Source organism: Aotus nancymaae, unplaced genomic scaffold (assembly GCF_030222135.1).
Source record: "Aotus nancymaae isolate 86718 unplaced genomic scaffold, 86718_ANA_hifiasm-v0.15.2.pri h1tg000064l_1, whole genome shotgun sequence".
NCBI lineage: Eukaryota > Metazoa > Chordata > Mammalia > Primates > Aotidae > Aotus > Aotus nancymaae.
The window spans coordinates 21,867,964-21,894,090 of NW_026988479.1; the positions used below are offsets into that span (position 1 = coordinate 21,867,964).

The 26,127-nt window shown below is 40.2% G+C and overlaps 1 protein-coding gene across 19 annotated transcripts in view; it reads right to left on the minus strand.

Moving 5' to 3' along the window:
- PPP2R2B (protein phosphatase 2 regulatory subunit Bbeta) overlaps nt 1–26,127 on the minus strand; it is a 478,247-nt gene that overhangs the window by 275,554 nt on the left and 176,566 nt on the right. For 6 of the 19 annotated variants that reach the window (XM_012456992.3, XM_012456750.3, XM_064366483.1 and 3 more), the window contains one exon: nt 2,444–2,637. The exons of 11 other annotated variants lie outside the window; for them this stretch is intronic. In XM_012456992.3, coding sequence (XP_012312415.1) covers nt 2,444–2,637 — 194 coding nt within the window. Of the gene's footprint in view, nt 1–2,443; nt 3,197–26,127 lie in introns of those variants that run through there. 2 more of the 19 variants (XM_012457196.3, XM_064366491.1) reach the window with 2 other exon arrangements.

Genomic DNA, 26,127 nt, shown 5'->3' on the forward strand with positions numbered 1-26,127 from the left:
ATAGAACACTGCAATGTGGAATGATCTGAGCAAACGGAAGAAAAATTCAGAAATACATGTAAGGAGATATTTTGGAGGGAAAAAAAAGAACAATCTGACATAACCGAGCAGGTAGGAGGAAACTGTAGAAATATTAAAAGAAACAGAAAAGCAAGATCTGTAGAAGGACTGAGAAGCTAATTTCCCACCCAGTAAGTGGATGTAAGTTCGTAAATGGGAAGAAAACTTTTGGGGCAGGTTCCCGGTGAGGAGAATTTTAACAAAGATTCTTTTGATCTGGTGCTCTTTCAAGGTATGCTAACACGTCTTAAGGTACTGGAGGAACAGGGACTCTTCCCCTGCTGGCAGCAAAATTGCATGAATCTTCCCTGAAACAAATAGGTCAAAACGATAGAGAACTTCTTGCTCTATCCAACTTCTGGTATTTACATCGTTTAAGTTATATTTCCTTTTATTTCCATACCTTCTCTAAGATCAGATTTTAAAACCTGGAAGCTACTGTGAAATAAAGGTTTGTTAGTTTTGAGTGCATTTAGTATGTGTATGTGTGTGTTTGAGAAAGAGAAAGAAATCTGAGAGATTGATTCTTACATGTCAGAAAGCTCATTGCTATAAACTCATATCTAATTTTTGACTATATGAACCTAGGTATTCTATTCAGAATCAGAATTTTCAAAAATGCAATAAAAATAAGAACAAAGGTAATATCCAGGGCCCTGAAAGCAATAAAGAATGTCATTTTTAACTGATTTCTTCACAATTGACACTCCTATACACATAGCTCCACTTTGGGCATTTTCTCAGCTTGCTAAGTTTCCCTTGCCTGCATAATGTAATATACAAGAAAACATGAAGGCGGCTCTCTTTTTTTGTGGTTACAAACAGAAAGAAATATTCCTCCATAAGCCAACAGACTCAAGGCAACTTCTCTCTTGGATGACATGCTTAGATACAGAGTTGGTCATATGTTATCAGGTCACTGAGTCAGTGACAAAGCACTAAGACTGAGGGAGAACATCTTACAATCAGGTTGCCATCATGTGCAGAAAAAGAATTGGTAAGTATGGTGCTCTGTATAGGGGAGGGATGGTCTGCATATCTTAAAAGCCATCTCTAAGCTCCTAGATGCCAGAGCTTACAACCCTGCTTTATCCGTCTAGCACCATGGGCATACTAGGCTTGATGCTCTCCAAAAATGATGACAAGTGGAGAATATACTTTCAATAGCACTGGGCATTCCTTCTAGCTAGAACTTCCAGGGACGTTTATAGAAGATGTCACTTTTGCCCCCAGATGTGTGTGTATCTTTTTATGTCTTTCAGAGCTTGAACCCTTTTACTTCCCCCCATCACATTTCTCTAGGCGTCTTTCGATTTGATTAAATACTACAGAAATTTTAGTATCTAAGAATAATATTTTTAAATTAACACTCCTTGCAACATTGTCCTAAAGCACTTCCACATACATTTTCTCACGTGGATATTACAATGTGGTAATGTAACACTTTGTATGAGTGGTTAAGGATAAAGGCCTACAGGTAGAAAATGAAAGCAAAAATGCAAAAGTTTTGGTTTTGGGGAAAAAATGCCTCTACTCTCTATTCACACACAAAAGGCAGAATGAGATTCCACCTGCTGACTTTCCCTCCCTGCCCGCAGAGCACTAGGGCTAAATGTCAGAACAAGCTGGGAGAGAGGGAGAGACGACAATTTCACCTCTTGGCAAAGCTCAGCCTGCTGAACCCTCTTGCTTTCTGCTGGCTGTTGATTCAGCAGAAACTACTGCTGCAGAATTCATAATGGTGATTTTTAAAGGCCCCACCGATCGCGTTGCTCGCCCCACGTGTCAGCCTCATTCGCTGGCCGCCAGAGCACGATTTCCCCAGCCACCTTTTTATTTTTGCTAATACACCTCTAAAAGAAAAGAGGTTCTCCCGTTTGCAAAGGGCCTTTTGGGATTTTGATTGTCTGAGCAGGTAACCTGGCCGACCGGGGAGATGAATGGGCAGGAAATGAAACCATGCCCTCCCTGCAGCCACTGTGAGACACAACATCGTTTCGCTCAGGGAGGGGGGACCAAGGTCCTACTGGGCCCCTCCCTTTTTATCTCGCCCGAAGACCCCTGCAAGTATCTTGGGGGAGGGGTCATCTGTCTTCCTGGGGTCATCTTTCCGGGCGAGAGCCCCACCCTGAAAAGCCTAATCCCTGAGGGCCATTTTAACTCCCGTGGGCGCCGGGTCCACCTGCTGCTGAACGCCGGGCTCGCCTCGCGGAGCCCGGATGGATGCGGGGCGCACCGGCGGCTGCCGGGGCCAGCCGAGCCCCCGCCCCAGCCCCGGGGCCCGGAGGAGTCTCTGCCGCTACGCGCCCAGCTGCCCGCGAAGCACAGTGATCCGCAACTTGCGCCCGGCCCCAGCGGCGGAATGCGGCGGGGCTGGCGTTACCTTCGGTCGCATAGCTGTGGTCGCGCAGGAAACTGTTGTTGATTTTGCGGGTATCAATGTCCTCCTCCATTGACAGCAGGCTTACTTGCGTGGGAACCAGAAGCCGGCAGACAAGTATCCATGATCCCTCCCCGCAGCCAGTCTCACAGGAGAGGGGGGCAGGGGAGCCAGTGGGACTGCACCATGGTCCGAGCCTGAGGAGGAGACGGGGAGGCGGAGAGAAAAAAAATAAAAACCCGGCAATGGAGCTGTCACCTCCTCCACTCGGGTTCTGCGAGGCTGCGGCGGCTCCTCCCGCGCGGTGCGCTCACTCCAGCTCCAATTCCCAGCGAGGATGCTGCGCTTGCCTCCGCTGCCTCCGGGTGCCAAGATGCGCCGTGCCCGGAGGGGTCTGGTCCCGCCCGCCCGCCCGAGAGGCGCTCACAAGCGGGGCTGGGGAGATGCCCAACAGGTTCCCCTCGTTGGCAGCCGCTCCAAAATGCAAAAAAGATCCCTCCTCCCCCTGGGAGAGCGGGCAGCCGCGACAAAATGGTGCCTTTCTGGACCCGAGCTGCAGTGGCGAGATGGCAGGGGCAAGATTCAGGCTTGCCTGGCCGGGATGAGGGTGCTGGTCCCACGGGAGGGCGGCTCCGGCAGGCGGGGGTAGGGAAGCTTGCGGGGAGCTGGGCAGGGCGCTGCGGCCGGCGCCAGCGCACTCACCCTCACACCCACACGCGCACACTCGCAGCTGCTGCTGCTGCTGCTGCTGCTGCAGGAGGCTGGAGGCGGCTGGTGCATTAAAAGCGAGGCTCCTCCCAACCGCGTCAGCAGCCCCAGGACTCTTTCCCAGCAGCGAGGCAGAGGCTGCGGCTGCTCTTTGCTGCAGTGGGGCGCATGCAGCCCCGAACCGGCACCTGGGCAGCAAGCAGCTAGCTTGCAGGTTCACGTGGAACGCATAGACGCGCTCTTCCAACCTCTTCCCTTCTCGGACCACTCAGCTAAGGGCCGCGTCTACGCTGGCACCTTAGAGCCCCTAGCTCACTGCCTTTCTCCGGACACCTGCACTTGAGGACAGCAAAGAGAAGTAGGTTCCTTTGGATAGTCAGGAAGTCTACATCCAGGTCCATTTTGCTCACCCTTATATGATGCATGTGATCCCTTGGTGAAGTTAAAGGATAAGGTTTGGGGCTCCAAGCTTCAGAAAAAGAGGAGTGAGTGGAAAGCGCTGCTCAGAGCCTATCTTAAGCCCTCTGTACTAGCAATAGAAGGGAGAGCAGGGACCAGAACTTTGTAACTGACTCCTCCATTCCTAAGAGTCAAATATCTTCTAACTGTAGGAGGCTGGTATTCAATAAAGCATCTGTGTCTACACAGGTGGAGGAAAGCACATGACTGAGTTATGAATGTAGTCAACAGGGTCAGTCTGAAAAAGTCCACTCTCCCTTGTCCTTTGCACTTCGTTTTGGAAAAATTACTGCAGCCCCTCTGTTAGGTTTTGCTTGTGCAGGAACACCTTTCTATTTGCTCTCAGCATGGAAGACACATTGAAACACAGGAACATAAGCATAAGAGCCCTGTGCCCAGAGAGCCACTGCTGCCCGGGAGGATTACCAGGTAACCAATTAATACAGAAAAGAGACCTGTCTTCCCACTTCAACTGGGAAAAAAATATAGAATTCCACCCCCCCATGTTTTCCCAAATTTCAAACTCAACTTTTAAAAGAAAATAAGATCATCATTATGAAACAACAAAAAACATTTAATGAAGCAACCCAAATCATTAGAAAGCCAATTTGGAAAAGAAATCAACCCTGATCACTAGAAAGCCAATTTGGAAAAGAAATCAACCCTGATCACTAGAAAGCCAATTTGGAAAAGACATTTCCTAGGTTTCATCTTGTAGAAGGTATTCATTTCAATGGGTATCACTGTAGAGAGAGACATCAGCAAATGTCTTGCTCAGTTAAGCTCCACAAGTTTAGCTAGATGAGCCCAGAGGGACCTATGAGTTAATTATGTACACACAATGCTTCGACTAACACAATTTAGAAAGTATTTGAAGTTCAAAAAAATGGAAAAACAAGTCCTTAACTGATGTTGGGAATTGTCATTAGATTTCCATGCAGTATGGAAACTTCTGGTACATAGAAAATGGCATCATCCCCATCTTCAGAAAGTGACTGTGTATCTCTGGGAGAAAAGAGTAGAAATGTTCCCTGACAGTTTTTGTTTGCGTGTGTGTGTCGGGGGGGAGTTCAACTTTCAATAGATTCCATTTTATTTTCATCTGGTGGTTAAGGCTTACACACTTGTTTGTTCAAAATCCACATTTGAAATTTTAGTAACAGGTGAAGATGGGTACAAGTTGATTTAATCCACTTCAGTACCAGTTGTCCTGGCTTGTTCTTCCACGGGATGAGATGCATCTATCAACAAGGTCTAACATGCAGTCTTTTTGTAGTTACACAGTCCAGCTTCTCTTGGAGATTGGCATAATTTGGAGTAGGAGCTGGGGGGCAGGGTGTGGAGGCGGGGAAGCTAAGTTCATCTCTTAGTGAATCAAAATGATGAGAAGACATCGTGCTTTCAGTTGGAATGACCTTAAATTGTTTCAGGAGGCCTTAGGATAGTATTTGGGAAAATTTCTTCTTTATCTTTCTGAATCATTGGCTAGACTGGGACAGAGCTGTGTGATGAATCAGGTAGGCCCAGGCTCATTGGCCAGCCTGTGCTTGAGGAATTTTCGCTCTATCGCCCAGGCTGGAGTACAGTGGCATGATCTCAGCTCACTGCAACCTCCGCCTCTCAGGTTCAAGCAAGTCTCCTGCCTCAGACTCCTGAGTAGCTGGGGCTACAGGTGCCCACCACTGTGCCCAGCTAATTTCTGTACTTTTAGTAAAGACGAGTTTTTGCCATGTTGGCCAGGCTGGTCTCAAACTCCAAAGTGCTGGGATTACTGGCATGAGCCATGATACCCGGCCTCAATAGATTTTTCATTGACTAACTGGCACTTAGTAGATGCTTAATTATATTTGTTGGAGACAAACATTTCTTAAACAAATGAATAAATTGCTGAATATCTCATTTTAATATTTAGGGTTCATACCTCTACCCTTCTTAAAATTCATACTAAAATAATCTGTTGTGAGCTGGAAATTTTCTAGATTATAAGCCATATTCCTATTGAAATAATTGTTTCTATTTATTCCTGTATACATATACACGATCAAAATTTACTGAGCACTTAACATATGCAAAGAATTGTTCTGGCCGGGCCCGGTGGCTCATGCCTGTAATCCCAGCACTTTGGGAGGCTGAGGCGGGTGGATCACGAGGTCAGGAGATTGAGATCATCCTGGCTAACACGGTGAAACCGCATCTCTACTAAAAATACAAAAAATTAGCCAGGCATGGTGGCCTATGCCTGTAGTCCCAGCTACTCAGGAGGCTGATGCAGGAGAATTGCTTGAACCTGGGAGACAGAGGTTGCAGTGAGCTGAGATCGGGCCACTGCACTCCAGCTTGGGGGACAGAGCAAGACTCCGTCTCAAAAAAAAAAAAATTGTTTAGGTGCCAAGGATATAGATTTATACAAAACAGAGTTCCTTTCTTCATAGAACTTAAATTCTATCATCTAATTTTAATAACATGAGCTTTCTTAGAAATACAGCAAATGCATTCTATATCAACTGCCTATAGTGCAATGTTAAGTGCTAAGGATCCGGTATCAGGCAGAGCTAATTTTCTGTCACTTATTTTTGTTTCCTCAAGCAAGTTACAAGATCTCCCGAAACCATGGTTTTCTTACCTATAAATTAGGAAGATGAATAGTATTTATTTCATAGAGTTATTATTACAAGGATTAAATGAGATAATATGTGGAAAAAATACATTTCTATTACTTTGAATATTTACTTTCACCATCATCACCACCGTTAAAGTTCAACAAACGTACAAGTACTTACTATGGCAGACACTGGGATAGGATTAGAGATTCAGCAGATTCAGCAACATCAGTGCATAAGATGTAGTCAGTCTCTGATGTCATAGAACTTAGTGCCTAATTTACAGTTTATGGAAAAGGGGCCATAGTCTACAAAGCGGGCAGCAGAGGGAGCTCTGAAAGACTGACCTATTTCAGGCTTATGCTTTTTTGTTGTTGTTGTTGTTGTTGAGACAGAGTCTCACTCTAAGGCTAGAGTGCAGTGGCACAATCTCGGCTCACTGCAACCTCCACATCCTGGGTTCAAGCGATTCTCATGCCTCAGCCTTCCAAATGGCTGGGATTACAGGCACACTCCACCACACCCAGCTAATTTTTGTATTTTTAGTAGAGACGGGGTTTCACCATATTGGCAAGGACAGTCTCGATCTCCTGACCTTTTGATCCACCTGCCTCAGCCTCCCAAAGTGCTGGGATTACTGCGCCCAGTCTCAGGCTTATGCTTTACATAGAAAAGGCCAGTTACAAATACACAGGCTTTGTAAGTTACCCAGCTCAGTATGACAGCATGTGGACACATTCTTTTTTTTTTTGACCACCCTTGTTATGGTCCCTTTCCCCAACACTCACATACCCACTCCTCCTTCCTTAGGCTAATGCTTCCTACCCTGGAACCTTTTAGGTCATCCTGTCCAATTAGCACATTAAATATCTACAATTTTATTAAAACCTTTGACCTAAGCCAGTCTGGAGATTCTTAATAGAGGCTTTAGGTGTCAGACAGTCCTGGTTTGTGTTCCAGCTCAGGCATTTATAAATTGCATGACCTTTGGTGAGTAATTTAACATCACTGAAACTCTATATGTGCAAAATGGAAGAAAACGATAGTTGCTAGTTCACAGGATTAGGATTGTGGGGTGGCTTCAGAGGCAAGGTAAGGAAAGTGCTTAATCCAGGTTTGGCTCAGAGCCAGGCTCCACTAAACTGACAGTTCTTCCTTTTGCAGTACTTCATGAGATCTCTCATCTGCAGAGAATTGGAGAGATGCACTTCGAGTCAATTGTTCATGTGAACAGAAGTGACCTAGAAACCTTGGTTTTACTGCCTATCAATCTGCCTTAATGAACAGCTGGAAACAGGATACATGAAATTTTATCATCTTGCAAAAGGCCCTTTATAAACCATGAAGACGTGTGCAAATGAAAGGAATTAGGATTATCTTCTCTTGACTTTCACATTATATATGTGCAGACCTAGTCACATTTCTCTATTGTGGAATCCTATGGAATTTCTCTCTATGATCACTAAGAACCAATTGCACAACTCTCTCTCTAAGGTGGTTTATATGCTGACTGTCCAGAGGATGACCTCTTGAATTTCTAGCAAGTTTGCAATTCCTGTTTGTGCATGCCACAACATGTAATACCACATAAGTGATCCTTTAACATGGCATTTAACCTGGGAAAAGAAAGCAAAACCTCTTGCCCTCAAAGTGTCTGTGGTATTAATTCTAGACTCTGGATTCTTAATGGATTTTACCATGTAAATGTTTCTGCAACTGAAATTCAAGTACTGAGTGATATCATGTTGGTAGCTTAACATCAGAAATCTGCCATGGTAGAATATTTATATCGTGGAAAATTAAAAAAAAAACTATGTAAATTCAATTTTTTTTTGAGACCCAGTTGTTAAACATTTACCAGTCTACCAGTAGAAACACATTGCTTGCCGATAGATCTTCCCCTCTTCTCTGTTATCTGTGCAAAGTCCCCTCCAATTTGAGTAGACTAAGTCTCCCAAGTTGTGTCAGTTCCAGAGCATTCCACCATTCAACCAAACTTCTGCCATAATGTTAAATAACTCTTAAAATCCTACCTTTCCCTGAAGCTTTCCCACATCCATCAGAGGAGATCTGATGCCCTGTCTGATCCTTTCCAGGCTAGTTATGAAATTGCCATGGTAGACTTGTGAGTGATTACTTTTATAAGGCTCCTAGACCTGACAATGTAAGGAATGTTTGGTCATGCACATTCTCAAGGAATCATTCCCTTTGACTATTTGGGTTCTATTGTTACCTTGCTCTTGCCCTTGATTTGCCTAAACACTAAACAAAAATATCTGCTGTGCATGATTTCATTGACAACTATTTTTCTTGTCTAGTTAGGATATTGATGCAATGAGAGGAAAGTTACAAAACTCGAGAGTCCAGATCTGAGAGCATGAGATGAAACATCCTCTTGTACCTTTTCTCATTCAGCGGTTTTAGAGTTAAATTTAGGTTGTCCTGTGCAAGACAGTTTTTAGTTTACATTATATTTGTTAGGTATAAGGTGAGGATTTCCACCAGTTTAGCAATACTCCAGGGATACACTTAGTACCTGATTACGCTCCTCAAAGTAAAACTTTAGTATAATTTAAACAAGAATAATATTGGGAAATGTCTTTCAAACCTTTAAAAAATATACCAAGAAATAACACTTTACAGAATTTATTCTAGGAAAATAAACATGGATGTGGGCAAAAATTTAGCCATAAAATTATTTCTAAAGAACGTTGCTTATAATCATGAAAAACTGGAAACAATCCAAATGCCCAACAAAATAATTTGTTAGGCAAATTACAACAAGTTCATTTAATGGAAAATTATTGATCCATTCACATAATAATAATAGCTAACACTTACTGAGCATTTATTATGTACTAGGCACTGGGCAAAGGGCTTTACTTGCATTGTCTCATTTAATTCTAACAATAGCCGCTATACAGTAAATATCATCTCATTTTACTGAGGCTAAGAGATGCAAAGAACACACCCAAAGTCAGAGAGATGAAAGCCTGCCTCTGACCCATGATCTGTATCTAGAGCCCATGCTCTTAACCACTGTGATTCGAGCTACTTTGAGTGTGTGTGTGTGTGTGTGTGTGTGTGTGTGTGTGTGTATGTCTATTGGGGTGGGTTTAGGTCACAACAGAATGACCTGGAGGTCCCTTTCCAAACCACTCACCACTGGATTCTTGTCTCTCTTAGGGATGAATATTCTCTCAGCTGAAAATCACAATTGTGTTGGTGAGGATGTGGCAGAAATCAGAACCCTCAAATCCTACATTGCTTATAGGATTCTGTAACAGTATACCCACAAATAGTTTGCCAGTTCTTCAAAATGTTAAGCACAGTTACCATATGACCCAGCAATTTTACTTCTATGTATATACTGAAGGGAATTGAAAGCATGTGTTCACACCAAAACTTGAACACAAATGTTCATGTAGTAGCATTATTTATTATAGCCACAAAGTAGAAACAACCCAAAAGTCCATCAATTGATAAATGGATAAACAAAATGTTATATGTCCACACAACAGAATATTATTTAGCTATGAAAAGGAATGAAATATTGAAACATGCCACAACATAGATGAAACTTGAAAACATTATTCTAAGTAAAGGATGTCAGACACAAAAGATTGCATATTGTATGATTCCATTTATGTGAAACATTCAGAATAGACAACTGTTTTAGAGAGAGAAAGTAGATTGGTGGTTGCCAGGGATGGAGGGTAAAAAAGAGAGGATGAGAATGACTTTTTTAGGATTTCTTTTAGGGTATTGAAAATGTTCTAAAATTAGATAGGGATAATAGCTGCATAACTCTGAATATAATTTAAAAACACTGAATTGTATAGTTGAAAAGTTTGAATCTTATGGCATGTGGGTTACATATCAATAAAGCTGTTATTAAAGATTAAAAAATCATCACTATCATAAACCACTGTTACTTATGGGGAGTATGCTATATCCTTAAAATATATAAGTGTGGGAAAGCTTAAAAGTAGTGACAAAGATAGATGTTCATATTATGTTTAAAAAATCATAAACCAGGCTGGGGGCAGTGGCTCATGCCTGTGATCCCAGCATTTTGAGAGGCCAAGGCAGGTGGATAATGAGGTTAGGAGTTCAAGACCAGCCTGGCCAAGATGGTGAAACCCCATTTATACTAAAACTACAAAAATTAGCCAGGCGTGGTAATGGGCTCCTGTAATCCCATCTACTAGGAGGCTGAGGCAGAGAATTGCTTGAACCGGGAAGTGGAAGTTGCAGTGAGCTAAGACCATGCCACTGTTCTGCCCTCCAGCTTGAGTGACAAAGCGAGACTCCATCTCAAAACAAAAAACAAACAAGCAAACAAAACTTAAAACAAAATAAACCAACTGCTACAATTTTTTAGTTAAAAAATGTGCATATGCTAAAAGGAATGTATCAAAATATTAGCAATGGTTACGTATAGTTTTCTTTTGTGTTCATATTTTTTGTTAAAATATTTTAGAACATGTATCATTTTGTAGCAAAACAAATATAAGTATTTTTTAACGTCATGAAATACTTCATAGGATGAAACATGTATAGAAAAGATTAAAGCATTTTCTTCACATCAGGCAGTCAACAGACACATAAAATAATTTGGGTCACATATAAAAACATATATGTGACCAGAATGTATAGAACAACTCTGTGCAATAGAAATATAATGCAAACGACATTTATAATTGTAAATTTTCTAGTTTCCACATTAAGAAGTGAGGAACAGGAATTAATTAGATGGACCAAACTAATAGAAGTCTGAAGTGACCATTTTAACATTTTGCTTAAAATGTTGTTGATCCTTTGTTTTGTTTTTCAGAGTCAAGAAAACTTTTAAGCTATTTACAGACTTTAACAATTGAATAAACTTTACTCCTATGAACAAAAAAAAAAAAAAAAAAAGAAGTGAGGAACAGATGAAATTCATTTTAATATATTTATGTTTGAATTTTTTGAAAGTAAAATTATCTTATTTAATATGTCAAAAATATAATTTCAACATATAATCAATATAAAATTACTAATGACATATCTAAATTATTTTTTAGGCCAAACCTTTGAAATCTGGTGTTTTACACTAAAAACCTCTCAAAACTAGCTACATACATTTCTAGGGGTCAGTAAACATGGTTATCATATTGGACAGCAGAGGTACAAAGGAACTATTTCAAAATTTTTATTCCATTTGCAAAAAGAGTTTTAATGTGTTCCTTCAGAAATAACTTTTCATCTACTAGGAACTCGAATGTAATGCTAAAACTGAACTAAGTAACAGTAATCTGATGAGCCTCAAAACTATTTAAAGTTATACAAACTAAAGATGAAAATATATATAGACATACCTACATATATATTATGCAGAATGGTAAATTTTAATCCAATCTGCATTTTCCCCTAAAACTAGAAAGCTGAACCTGACTTCAAACTATACTACAAGGCTACAGTGATCAAAACAGCATGGTATTGGTACCAAAACAGAGATATAGACCAATGGAACAGAACAGAGGCCTCAGAAGCAATGTCACACATCTACAACCATCTGATCTTTGACAAACCTGACAAAAACAAGCAATGGGGAAAGGATTCCCTGTTTAATAAATGATGTTGGGAAAACTGGCTAGCCACGTGCAGAAAGCAGAAACCGGACTCCTTCCTGACACCTTACACTAAAATTAACTCCAGATGGATTAAAGACTTAAGACCTAACACCATAAAAACCCTAGAAGAAAACCTAGGCAAAACGATTCAGGACATAGGCATAGGCAAGGAGGCAAGGACTTCATTACTAAAACACCAAAAGCATTGGCAACAAAAGCCAAAATAGACAAATGGGATCTAATTAAACCCCAGAGCTTTTGTACAGCAAAAGAAACAATCATTAGAGTGAACCAGCAACCAACAGAATGGGAAAAAAAAAGTTTGCAATCTACCCATTTGACAAAGAACTTATATCCATAATCTACAAAGAACTAAAACAGATTTACAAGAATAAAACAAACAAACCCATTCAAAAGTGGGTGAAGGATATGAACAGATACTTTCCAAAAGAAGACATATATGAGGCCAATAAACATATGAAAAAGTGCTCATCATCACTGGTCATTACAGAAATGCAAATCAAAACCACATTGAGATACCACTTCACGCCAGTTAGAATGGTGATCGTTAAAAAATTTGGAGACAACAGATGCTGGAGAGGATGTGGAGAAATAAGAACACTTTTACACTGTTGGTGGGAGTGTAAATTAGTTTAACCACTGTGGAAAACAGTGTGGTGATTCCTCAAGAACCTAGAAATAGAAACTCCATTTGACCCAGCAATCCCATTACTGGGTATATATCCAAAGAATTATAAATCGTTCTGTTATAAAGACACATGCATGCATATGTTCATTGTGGCACTGTTTACAATAGCAAAGACCTAGAACCAACACAAATGCCCATTGATGATAGACTGGACAAGGAGTATGTGGCACACATACACCACGGAATACTATGCTGCCATAAAAAATGATGAGTTCATGTCCTTTGTAGGGACATGGATGAATCTGGAAACCATCATTCTCAGCAAACTGACTCAAGAACAGAAAATCAAACACCAAATGTTCTCACTCATAGACGGGTGTTGAACAATGAGAACACATGGACACAGGGAGGGGAGCATCACACACTGGAATCTGCTGGGGGCACTGGGGGAGAGACAGTGGGGGGTGGGGAGGTTGGGGAGGGATAACATGGGGAGAAATGCGAAATATAGGTGATGGGGGGATGGAGGCAGCAAACCACATTGCCATGTATGTACCTATGCAACAAACCTGCATGATCTGCACGTGTACCCCAGAACCTAAAGTACAATAAAATTACATATATATATATATATATATGTATTAGAAAAAAAGAAAAAAAACCTAGAAAGCTGAATAAATAAAATACAAAAAGACCAAGATTCTAAAAGTAAGATGGTACTATGTAACAAACTCAGACAAGAAAGATGTAATATGTTATTCTATCACTGTAATAGTTACCATCCTAATAGTTCAACTATTTAACTCAACACCTATGTCTTCAATTCCAGCTAGGAGAAGTAGCCAAATAGCCAGATGTCATTGCCAAAAAAGGAATTTTCATCTCTGGGCATTTGGACACTATTATGACCACTGAAGGTGGAGAAATTTAAAGGCACAGTTGGTAGCCGTCTAGTTGAGAAACATTAGTAGTCTTTTAGATTGTACTACTAGAGAGAATTTTGTGGTCACATGATCAGTGGATTAATTTCTGAGGACTTATTGAATTAAATATTTCATTGTCTTTAACTCATACACACAAATAGTGTGTGTGTGTGTGTGTGTGTTTTTTTTAATGCAATTGAGCACTCTCTCCTTCCTAATACAGTTTCTTCACTGATTCCTGGGCACTGCTCTGTCTTTATTCTACTATCTCAGTGTACACTTCCCAGGCTCATTTGGTAACAGTATGACCTCTAAATGTGTAACTACACTAGAGTTCAAAATTCTTAGATTTCTCTATCCACATTCCCACAGCTTGCCACTCACATAACAACCAAACCCTAAGTCTGAACTTTGAGCACAAACCTCTCTCCTGACCTCCAGAGCAATATCATCAGCAGCCAAGCTGATACTTCACAGAGTATCTATAAGGCATCTCAGTCCCTAATTCTGCCATACCAAACCCTGCCTCACCCTCCTGTTCCTTCATTCCACTCTCTCATTCCCCACAACTTTTCAATCCTGCCTGCCCTAACTTTGAAATATGTCCAGAATCAACCATTTCTCACCATCTCCACTACTGCTACCATGCTCCAACTATCATCCTTTCTCACCAAGATTATTTCAATAGATTCGAACCTCCTTCACCCCCAACCCCTACAGAGTAATTTCCAAGCAGCAGGCAGAATGGTCCTTTTAAATGCAAATCACTTCATGTCACTTTTCTGCTCAAAGCCTTTTATTGGCTTCCTACACATTCAGACTAAAACTTTCTTAAAATGTTGGAAAGATTAAGCTCCAGCTATAGCTCTGAATTTTTTTTTTTAACTTATCACATGCAGCACCACCAAATGTCACCTCCCCTCCCACCACCACACCTATAGACATGGGAGGAAGACAAGACAGGAAGACAGGAGAACACTCTCATTCCAAGACCTTTGCCTCTGCTGTTCCCTCTCTTTCAGACACCAGCATAGCCCACTGCTTTACTTCTTCAGGTGCCTGTTCCAGTATCAACTTCTCTGGGATACCTTTTTTGACTACTCTGTATAAAGTAAATTAGCACCTCTATCTCTGCCCATCACTCTATCCCTATATTGCAACTAGATGGTATATATTTGTTCGGTTTTGGTTATTACACCAGGAGAACATAATTTCCAGGGAGACAGGAACTATTTTGTTCCCTGCTTTATATGAAGTACCTGGAACAGTGCCTGGCACTACTAGTTATGCTAATATATCTTCTGAAAGAATCAAAGAGTGAATATGTGTTTGCTTAATAATAAGGATCAATCATGAAGGAAAATTAATGAACAACAAACCTAGAATGCTTATGTATTTAAGAATTTACCCTTGCTCGAAGAGAGGCCTGACTTTTGTCCTAGGGTTTTTGGAGGTAATCTATATGATATATAAGAGTATGTCTTTGTTTAGGGTGAGGGCTGGCTCCAATGGAACTTAGAGTGGGGGTGGCAATAGCAGAATGACTATGTGACTTAGGGTGGAAGCTTTGGGTCACATGGTTATCAGGTGACCTGAACACAAAGTTCTATCACGTATATAATCAATCAGTCTATCAGGTCTACATAATTGAGATCCAATAAAAACTCTGAATATGAGGCTCAGATAAGCTTTGTTGGTTGATAATGCTCTATGCATATTGTCACATGTCAATGGCAGGAGGGTAATGCATCCTGAAGACAATTGAAACTTTGCATTTGGAACTCTCCCAGGCTCTGCCTTATGTATCTCTTTCTTTGGTTGATTTTAAACTGTATCCTTTCCTTATAAGTCATAGCCATGAGTATAATCACTTTCAGTGAGTTCTGTGAACTCCTCTAGTGAATTATCAAAACTGAGAATTGTTTTGGAAACCCCCTGAATTTGCAATTGTTGTCAGAAGTTAGGGCAGTTTTGGGGATTCTACCCTCAAACTTATCCGTTGTCTAACTGGGCAATGCTAATCGTACATCTGGCAAAGTTAAAGCTAAAAAGTGGGCTTAGAGAGCATTAGGTCTAGTCCATCATTTTGCTGATGAGGAAAGCCTGGAGAAAAGATGCAACTTGTCCAGATTACCTGGTAATTTGGTGACAGATGAGCATGAAAACTCGTTTCCTGAATCCCATGAGCACATCCACCCACACACAATGGCTCTTCTTAACTTTGTTTTGGGGCATATGCACCGCTTTTTCTTAAGAAGATTAATACAAAATTATTGGACAATTAAGTTGGCTTAACTCTCCCGTATGTTAAGGTCAGTGTCAAGGGGAGAAACTACCACCGTCTTTCAAAAGTCACTAGGGCCAGCCCTGGACAAAACTGTAACATAACACAGTTCCTCTTTTCTCCCTTGCCTCTGCTTTTAAGCCCTGTGGTGGGCCAGGAAAGTGCTGCAGGAGGGGCTGCATCAGTCCCCCTGAGCCATAGTTGCAGAGGTCCGAGTAGGAAGCCTTTATGCTCATTGAGAACCAGTTCTATTATCCTTTGCCTACACCATCATGATCTGCCGCACTCTCCTTCTTTGGAGGAAATCTGAAAAGTACAGGCAGTTTTAGAAGGTTTAGGACACAGTACATGGTAAACTTAGCTCATCATGTGAGAAACATGTTGACAAATTCAAAACATTAGCAAACAAGGTTGTCACTCTGGCCATTATTGTACTAGTGTGATAAGTTACAGGAGCTAGAATTCAAGAGATAGATGGACCTTGAACTTGTAAGCAAGGTTGTATATATTTTAAGACTCAATAAATATGTATGGAATAAATATAGAGTGAAAATAATGATATTAAACATCTTGCAAATAGAGACCTTTGCAATTTCCATTTGGCATCTGACAGCCCTACAAGGACTGAACAAAGGATGAAAACTGAAGTTTATAAATTTACATTTGAAAAGTAGCATAGGCCCTGAGCCGTGACTTTAACGTTTTAGGATGGTAGATCCTGTAGAGAATTTAATGATGGTTTTGTATTCTCTCCCCAGGAAAACAACAACAGCAACATAGTTTAGAGCACTTCCTGCTTCCAAATGTTGACTCATTATGTCTATTTCACACATAGGAAAAAGAAGAGAGAGATTAAAAAATAAGGCCTGGGTCCAAAGAAAGGTACAAAGATGGGTGCAAGTTTAGAATTACAGTACTATCATGTCTGCACCATATTCTTTCATAGAGAATAAAAGTGGCTCTCACAGATACAGCACTGAACTGGTAATGATATAAGGCCAGATATGAGTCTCCTTTTTCTATGATGGGTCAGTAAAGTGTAATAGGCAAATGGTTGACCTTTGAGAACCAGGCTGCTTAAGGTTAAATCTTTACTGTGGGCAAGTTTCTTGTATTATTATTATTATTATTAATTTTTTACTAGGGAAAATTTCAAGCATATGTAAAATAAAGAGAATAGTATAATTAACCTCATGTACCCATTGATTATCAATTCATGGCCAATTATATTTTTTAAATTCTTTTTAAATTATACTTTAAGTTCTGGGGTACATGTACAGATCATGCAGGATTGTTACCTAGATATACACATGCCATGGTGGTTTGCTGCATCCATACCCCCGTCATCTACATTAGCTACATTAAGTAGCTCCTAATGTTATCCCTCACCAATACTCTCACCCCCTGCTATCCCTCCCCTAGCCCCCCTACCCTCCAACAGGCCCCAGTGTGTGATGTTCCCCTCCCTGTGTCTGTGTGTTCTCATTGTTCAACACCCACTTATGAGTGAGAACATGTGGTGTTTGGTTTTCTGTTCTTGTGTCAGTTTACTGAGAATGATGGTTTCCAGCTTCATCCAGGTCCCTGCAAAGGACATGAACTCATCCTTTTTATGGCTACATAGTATTCCATGAGGTGTATATGTGCCACATTTTCTTTATCCAATTTATCATTGATGGGCATTTGGGTTCCTTCCTAGTCTTTGCTATTGCAAACAGTGCTGCAGTGAACATACATGTGCATGTGTCTTTATAGTAGAATGATTTATAATCCTTTGGGTATATACCCAGTAATGAGATTGCTGGGTCAAATGGTATTTCTGCTTCTAGATCCTTGAGGAATCACCACACTGTCTTCCACAATGGTTGAACTAATTTACACTCCCAAGTGTTCCTATTTCTCCACATTCTCTCCAGCATCTGTTGTCTCCAGATTTATTAATAATCACCATTCTAACTGGCATGAGATGGTATCTCAATGTGGTTTTGATTTGCATTTCTCTAATGACCAGTGATGATGAGCATTTTTTCATATGTTTGTTGGCTGCATAAATGTCTTCTTTTGAAAAGTGTTCATATCCTTCGCTGTGGGCAAGTTTCTTAATCATGTTGCGTTTAAATTTCATTTGTGAAACAAAGATAATAATAGGATCCACTCATAGGGTAGTTGTAAAGATGGAATGAAATGCCTAAAGCAACATGGCACGTAATACACACCTAATAAATGTTCGCTCTTGGTATTAGGTGTTGGATACTGTCATGTTTATGAGTGCTGTCATTGTCGACATGGATGCTGGATTTATTCACGTGTGTAGTCCTCATCCTTGAATTATGTTAGGAGATTTGCTCTTCTAAATTTTTTTTTAACTCAAAGACATGGTTTCATTATAAAGGAGTATGAAACTTCATGTCAGTGGGCTTATAATGGAGGCACATTCATTCACAGCATCAAATTTTTATTACCTGCCTACTATGTGCTTAGCACTAGGCTATCTAGTTGCGTGTAAGGAGCTCATGACATGATTGCAAAGATAACAGTTATACTTCACGTGCAAATAAGAGACCAATCAAGTGTGAACTAACCACAATGTAAAAATGTAGAGGCATCTAGTAGAGTGAGAATAGCTTTGAAAGATAAAATAGATGAGTAGAACACCTGACCTAGGCCTTGAAGCAAGACTGGCTACATAATTTGTAGGGCCCAAATCAAAAAGGGGGAGTCTTTTGTTCTTAAAGTATTTGGAATTTTAAGACAGCAACAGCAGTGCATTAAACCAAGCATGGGACCCTTCTAAGTGTGGGTCTTAAGCCACTACACATGTCACATGCTCTGCCTTGAAGGATGGGAAGACTCATGGAGAGATTACTGTCGTTAGCAGAGTGACACTTTCCAGACTGTCAGTCATACCATTCATATGCCTCTGTGTCCTTTCTTGTACTTTTTTCTCTGAAGCAAAATGTTTTTACTTACTTTTTCAACCTATGCAAACCCTACCTATCCTTCAAATCTCAGCTTGAGTCTGAGCTCAGAGGGAACACAATAGAATAAAAAGAGCCCCAGACTTGGAAGAGCAAAGGTCACTTCTGCATTCCATCAGCTCTGGAACTATGAGCAAATTCGCTTAACTTCTCTCATACTGGGTTTGCACACATGCCACATAGGGGGATCAAAAGGCATCACAAATGCAAAAGAACTTTGAAATAGTAATTTCTCATATTGACACAGAGCTTTATAATTTTCCTGTGAAGCTCTCCCCAGCTTCTACAGGCTACAAATAGCACTGGCTGAGTGTCCAATGTATGATTAAAACATACACGCACAAATTTACGTGAGCACCTGCCTGACCCTCCCACCACCTCTCTCTACTTAGCATATATAATTTTGCTGTCTTATTCTCTCATTGAACTTTTTAAGATTATCAAGCCTTCAGTCTTTACCCCTTCCAAGTCACTCTCCTCATGAAGTCAGCATGATCTTTCTAACTCATGGTTCCTCACTGCCTAGTGTAAAGTTTTCTAAACCCAATAGCACAGAATCAGTGTCTTCTGTGGCGTTTGTTAATCAGTGTTTTTGGAAAGAGGTGCAGAGTTTGAAAAAAAAATGCCTCATGCTATAGCTCTCTGTTGTAGGTTTCTAATGCACATATAAAAGCTCGGAGAGATCCTGCAATAAAAAAGTTAATTTAACTTTGTTCAAATCAGAATTTTTTATATTAATTTATCTATATTTACATTTTATAGGATATTTGTGTTCTGCAGAAACGTTTTGTCAAATGCTGGCCTGGACTTGACATTCTGCTTGTTTTATGGAGCCTCTATGATCTATTCCCACCCTAGGTTTCTAGTTCATTTTCTGTCACCCCCTTCACAAACCCTCTGCTGCAGAAACAGTGGGCCATGTTCAATTTCTTGGAGAACTCTTAGCTCTGCACCTGTTGTGCTCTCTGCCAAGAATGTCTTTCCTGTCACTCATCCATCCATTTATTCCCTAGTGATGTTTTCCCCTTCACTTAAGACCCAGCTCACTTGCTCTATAAAGACGTCTCTGACATTTTCAGTAACTACTACCTCCTACTTCAGTAGTTAACTCTTCTAGAGAACTTCATATGTAAAAATGATTCCTGAGGTTTATTGAACACCTTCTTTGTGTCAATTATTTAGCTCTTATTGTGATGTAGACAACCATCTAAGATTATTAAAATAGGGTCACTTTACAGATTAAGAAATCCACTTATTTTTCTGCTGTTTGGGTGATGCCCACCATCCATCTAGCTGCCCCAAGCCAGAAACACAGAAGACATTTTGAAAATCTCCCTCTACCCTACATCCAGTCAAGTGTCATGTCCTATAAATTCCAGCTTCCTAACAACCTTAAAATCTGTCCACAGGCCAGGTGCTGTGGCTCACACCTGTAATCCCAGCACTTTGGGAGGCTGAGGTAGGCAGATCATTTGAGGCCAGGAGAACAGCCTGGCCAACATGGTGAAATCCCGGCTTTACTAAAAATACAAAATGAGAACACATGGACACAGGGAGGAACATCACATGGGAGGGAGAGCATTAGGACAAATACTTAATGCATGAGGGGCTTGAAATGTAAATGACAGGTTGATAGGTGCAGCAAACTACCATGGCACATGTATACCTATGTAACAAACCTGCACGTTCAGCACATGTATGCCAGAAATTAAAGTAAAATTAAAAAAGAAAGAAAAGTTAATCAGCATGGTGGTGGTGCCTCTAATCCCAGCTACTCGGGAGGCTGAGGTATGAGAATAGCTTGAACCTGGGAGGCGGAGATTGCAGTGAGCCGAGATTGTGCCACTGCACTCCAGCCTGGGCAATAGAGTGAGAGTCAGTCTCAAAACAACAACAACAAAAATCTGTCCATATCTATCCATTTACACTGCTACTAAGTTAGCCTGGACCAGTATCATCTCTTGGCTGTGTTCTTGCAGTAGCTTCTGAGCTATTCCATCTCCATGTTGCCAAAGTGTGGATCTGATCACGCCAATTGCCCTGCTTAAAGTTCTTGCTTGAATGCTTTCCCATAACTCTTAAGAAAAGAATCCAAGACCCTTAATACAATGTAATGGATCTTTAAAGACTGGTTATTGTCTGCTTTTCTACCTATATTTTATTATTAATTGGGAACCCATAGTCTACACAGGAAACCTTGCAGATCCTATTGTGATTTATAGGCCTTGCCAAACATTATTTTGCCTCTGGACTTTTATTTTCATTTTTGAGACAAGATCTTGGTCTGTCACCCTGGCTGGAGTGTAGTGGCATGATCATGGCTCACTGCAGCCTTGACCTTACAGGTTCAAGCAGTCTTCCCACCCCAGCCTCCTGAGTAGCTGGGATCACAGGCATGCACCACCACACCCAGCTAATTTTTGTATTTTTGGTAGAGATGCGGCCTTCCCATGTTACTCAGGCTGGTCTTAAACTCCAGGTTTCAAGTGATCTGGCCACCTTGACCTCCCAAAACGCTGGGATAAAGGCCACTGAACCTGGCCTGCGTCTGAACCTTTGTACACACTTTTTCTACTTCTTGAAATTCTCTTCCTTATCCTCCTCACTCTGCCAATTCATGAGATTCCTAAACGTAAGCCAAGGATACTGCTCTTCCTCTAGGGCCCATAGCATATTGACATCTTTTTCTCTCCTGTAAGATCTTTGGGGCCAGGGCTATATCTTAATCACTATCTTATCTGTACCTAATATGGTGCCGGCCATAGAACTGGAATGGAATAGTCATTTGTTGAATCACTGAATGAATAAATGAGTAAATGAAAGCAAAACTAAAAGGACAGGGTGGGGTATTACAAGAGAAGGAATTCAGAGCTTCAATTCACACATCCTCCTGCCTTTGTCCTCTATGTCAAAATACATTGTCCTCCTTTCAATTCCCCAAAAGCTCCACTTGAAGAGCCTTTGCATCTTCCAGAGTGTTTCTTCCTCATTCACCCACAGTTAATGTCTCTTTATCCTTCACGTTTCAGATTAGTCGTCTTTTCAGGAGAAAAGAATTTTCACTGATGCAGCAGAGTCAGCCCGCTGCAATACTGCTCCCATAGCACCGAGTGTCTCCTTCATTACTTTTACCACAGTGTAGTTCTACATCTATGTCTATGAATGTTCATTAGGAAAAGTTTCCTCCAATAGACAGTAAGCTCCTGAAAGAATCATGTCTGTTTTTTTATGCACTATTGGATTCCCAGTGCCTAAGGACACACAAAAGTTTGTTAATGGGTGCATGAATTAAAAACAGCAGTTTTTAATCTCATGAGCAGTTTTTTATTTCATCACCATGTACATGCATAGTACGGTTCAGTAGCAATGGCTGTTTGTTAAATGAAAGACTATAACTGATTTCTTTCCCCAGTTTATAAACAGTTGGTACTAGTATGCTCGAGATAAAAAATATCTGTTCCTATAGATTTATGTTTGCCTATTTTCATACTATTTTGTAACATGTTTATGGCTTCTCTTGAAATAAATATTAAAAGAATTCCATTGTCTAGCTCCTGGACTCGACCTCATTAGGCAAATAAAGAGGCGCAAAGTCCATCTCCACCACAGGAAAGGACAATAGCTCTAATTCATATATTCCATAATTGCACATAATTGGAAGACATCAAGATCTGTCATGTCACAGATTGGTCAGTGATTCTTCAGTAAGAAATTATGAAAACTGCAAAACAAACAGTCTAAAGGGGTCATTACTGTTTGACAATTCATCTGGCTAGATAATATTGTTTAAGTGGTCGTCTGGCTCTGACCTTAAACAAAAGCAGAGGAACTGAGAAATACATTAAAGAAAGGGTATGCTAAGGCTCGTGAAGTTACGCAAACTTTGATATATCTGTGAAGAAGTGCTTTTGTTCCCCCATAATTTTAAGAAGAGGGTAGGCAATGACATTTTAAAGCCTGTTTGCCTCATAATCAAATCATCTGCAATTTGATAGGTGCTAACCAAGTGCCAGACATTACGCACGTCTTTATGTACACGTTAACTCTATCTCTCATGATGACCCCAAAGGAGGTAATTAATATTAACTATCATTGAGGCAACTGAGATGCAGAGACCTTAACTAAGGGAAAGTAGAACATGACAGATGTGGGACTCAAACCCAGCATTACTTGACGCTACTCAGTAATGATTCCAGTTACATTTCTCTTTGCAAATTTCTATTTCAGCTTTCTACTCAGTAAGTACATACTAAGTATTTGTCAAAAAAAAAAAAAAAATCAAAGTGTCTTAATTCCCATAACTATTTGAAAACAACGCCTAAATAGTCACCAGAATGATTTTTCTCTTAAAGAATCTGTTCAGTTTGAAATGCCCTGTGGAGGTGAGATCTTACAAAATGATAAATAAACCTTTAGACATTTTGTTGTTTAATTTTTTTAAGCCCATTTTTCTTTTTTTTTGGTGATTCACTTTCCTGTTACTCAGAACATTACACACCTACACATATCAAATAAAACTGAATATTCCAAGATTTAAAGGCGTTAGTGGGGTTGTCAATTCATGAAAGCAGAGAAGCTGTTTAGTATAATTGGGGAAAAGTGTAGGCTCAGACTGTCAAAAAAGATGGCTTTTCTATTTTAAAACTAAAGTTCCAGGATATAGAAGTGGACCAGCTAAGAAGTGCTGGCTTCGCCTCTTGAGAAGGTAATGGTACTCCTTGATTTAGAACAAGCAGAAAAAGAAAATTAAGGTCAAGGATGAACCAAACATATATTTGTCATCTCTTTTTCCCAACATCTCTTTAAAATGACAGTAAAGAAGCAAAATGGATACAGGCTCAGAACAATGAAAAGAATATAATGAGGGTAATTAAGTGAACGATACATTTCATGTGTTTCCAGGAGAAGAAAGGTAAGTGGAGGGATGATGACAGATTAAGGGCACAGCCAAGGAGGGCCCCCATCTATCTTGCAATAACCTAGACAGAGTTAGGATTTAGAAATGCCAAAGATGATGTGGGATGAGGGGTGAAAAATGGAGAGGTGTGAAAATGGATTCACCTGCTCCCCATTCCCACTGTTTAACTCTTTTCATCACATGCTGGGAGGATACAATAAAAAGTTTTTCCTTTTGAGAGAAAATTAAAATGGTCTGGGGTGGACTAAGGTCACGAGTGTGGGAGTTGGGTCTTCAGAGCAAAGTGCTCTGCATTTTGGCATGTAGGGACTACAAAATACAAGGTAATCTCTGTGCCTACTCACTGCATAATGAAACCCACCAGTTGGTAAGTCCTATTCATATTCATTTGACTGTTCTATTGATTCATTCTCACATATGACTGGGCAATAGAAGACCATCTAGTCAATTGAGTAAAACCTACAGTGGGAGGGGGGAAAAAGACCAAGATAAACAAATATAAAAACACATACTGGAGAAAACAGAGATACTTTTAGGGACAGAAATAAATATATCAATCCTAATTTGTATGTAAAGAAAAATTTAAAAAGAGAATAAATCTATAAATCAAGAACCAGATGCTATACAAAGAAGGAAAAAGTAGAGAATAAGAAAAAAACTCATGGAATTAAAAAATATGGCAAATTTGTTTTTAAATTATTAGAAGGTTAAACTATACAGGTCAAGAAATCGCTTAAAAGGTAGGAGAGGGCGGGCATGGTGGCTCATGCCTATAATCCCAGCACGGGCGGGCCGATCACCTGAGGTCAGGAGTTGGAGACCAGCCTGGCCAACATGGCGAAACCCCATTTCTACTAAAAGTACAAAAATTAGCAGGGCATGGTGGTGAGGGCCTGTAATCCCAGCTACTCAGAAAGCTGAGGTAGGAGAATTGCTTGAACCTGGGAGGTGGAGGTTGCAGTGAGCTGAGATCACACCACTGCACTCCAGCCTGGGTGACAAGAGTGAGACACCATCTTAAAAAAAAAACAAAAACAACAACAACAACAAAAAAAAAACAAAAAAAAAGAAAAGAAAAAGAAAAAAAGATAAAGATAAAGACAAAATATTAGAGATAATAAAATTAGGAAATTATTCTATGAAGCCTAATATCCAACTAATAGAAGTATCAGGAAGAGAGAATTAGGAAACCAAAAATAAGGAAATTATTAAAGAAATACTTGAAGAGCTATTTTTCAACTGAATAACGCAAGTGTTCAAGATTAAAAGGAGCTCTTTGTACATCCATATTGGTTATTTTAAAAGACCCATAACTACATAATCATTGTGAACACTAAGGATACAAAGAAGATTCTAAAGTTTCCAGGAGGAAAACACAGCCCACATCTATGTTGGTAACTATCAGACTGTCACTGGAAAATGTCTTCAACATTGGTCCCTAAAGAGCAATGAAATTACAACTTTAAAGTTCCATGAAAGAATGACTCAAACAAGATTTCTATACCCAAGCTACCTACCAATTGAGTGAATGGCTGGGGAACCTGAAATTTATTGAGCCATGCCCTTCCTTTGCTAGATGCTTGATTGTGAATATCAACACTCCTTTAAAGGAAGTATTATTTTTGCCATCCACAGACAAGATCCACTAATAGGTTGACCAAGGAATAAGTGTCAAAAATAAGTGTCAGAGTCAGAAAACAACCTGGGCCAATCTGCTGTTCTCCCGGAGTAGTCACTGGGCCTCTGAACACACAAAGGCAGTTGAGCTCAGGGTGAAGAAGATACAAGGTAGAAGCAGGGAGAACCACCTACTCCTGGGACTTTGAGGCAAGGTTAGACTGTTGCCATTTGTAAAGAAGCGTTATGTCATTGTGGCTACCTTGGCAACTTTCAAAGGTTAGTGTTCCAGCTATATTTTCTTTCTTTCTTTTTTTTAACATTTTATTTTAAGCTCCGTGATACAGACTGTGTAGAGGATGTGCAGGTGTGTTACATAGGTAATTGTATACCCTGGTGATTTGCTGCACCTATCAACCCTTCACCTAGGTGTTAAGCCTGGCATGCATTAGCTATTTTTCCTAATGGTCTCCCTCCCCTTGTCCCACCCCCCTGCTCCAGACAGGCCCCAGTGTGTGTTGTTCCTCTCCCTGTGTCTATGTGTTCACATAATTCACCTCCCACTTATAAGTGAGAACATACAGTGTTTGGTTTTCTGTTCCTTAATTAGTTTGCTGAGGATAATGACTTCCAGCTCCATCCATGCCCCTGCAAAGGATGTGATCTCGTTCCTTTTTATGGCTGCATAGTATTTCATAGTATATATGTACCACATTTTCTATATCTAGTATATCATTGATTTGTATTTGGGTTGATTTCATGTCTTTCCTATTGTGAATAGCAGCTATATTTTCTTGTGTAAATATATTTTCTTATGTAACTATAGCTGAAGATATTTTACAAATTGAGGCACACCCAGTTTTGAAGTTGAATATGACCAAGAAGCTTCCATTACAGATAGTTAACTTATTGATGCTAAAATAAAATATCTGTACA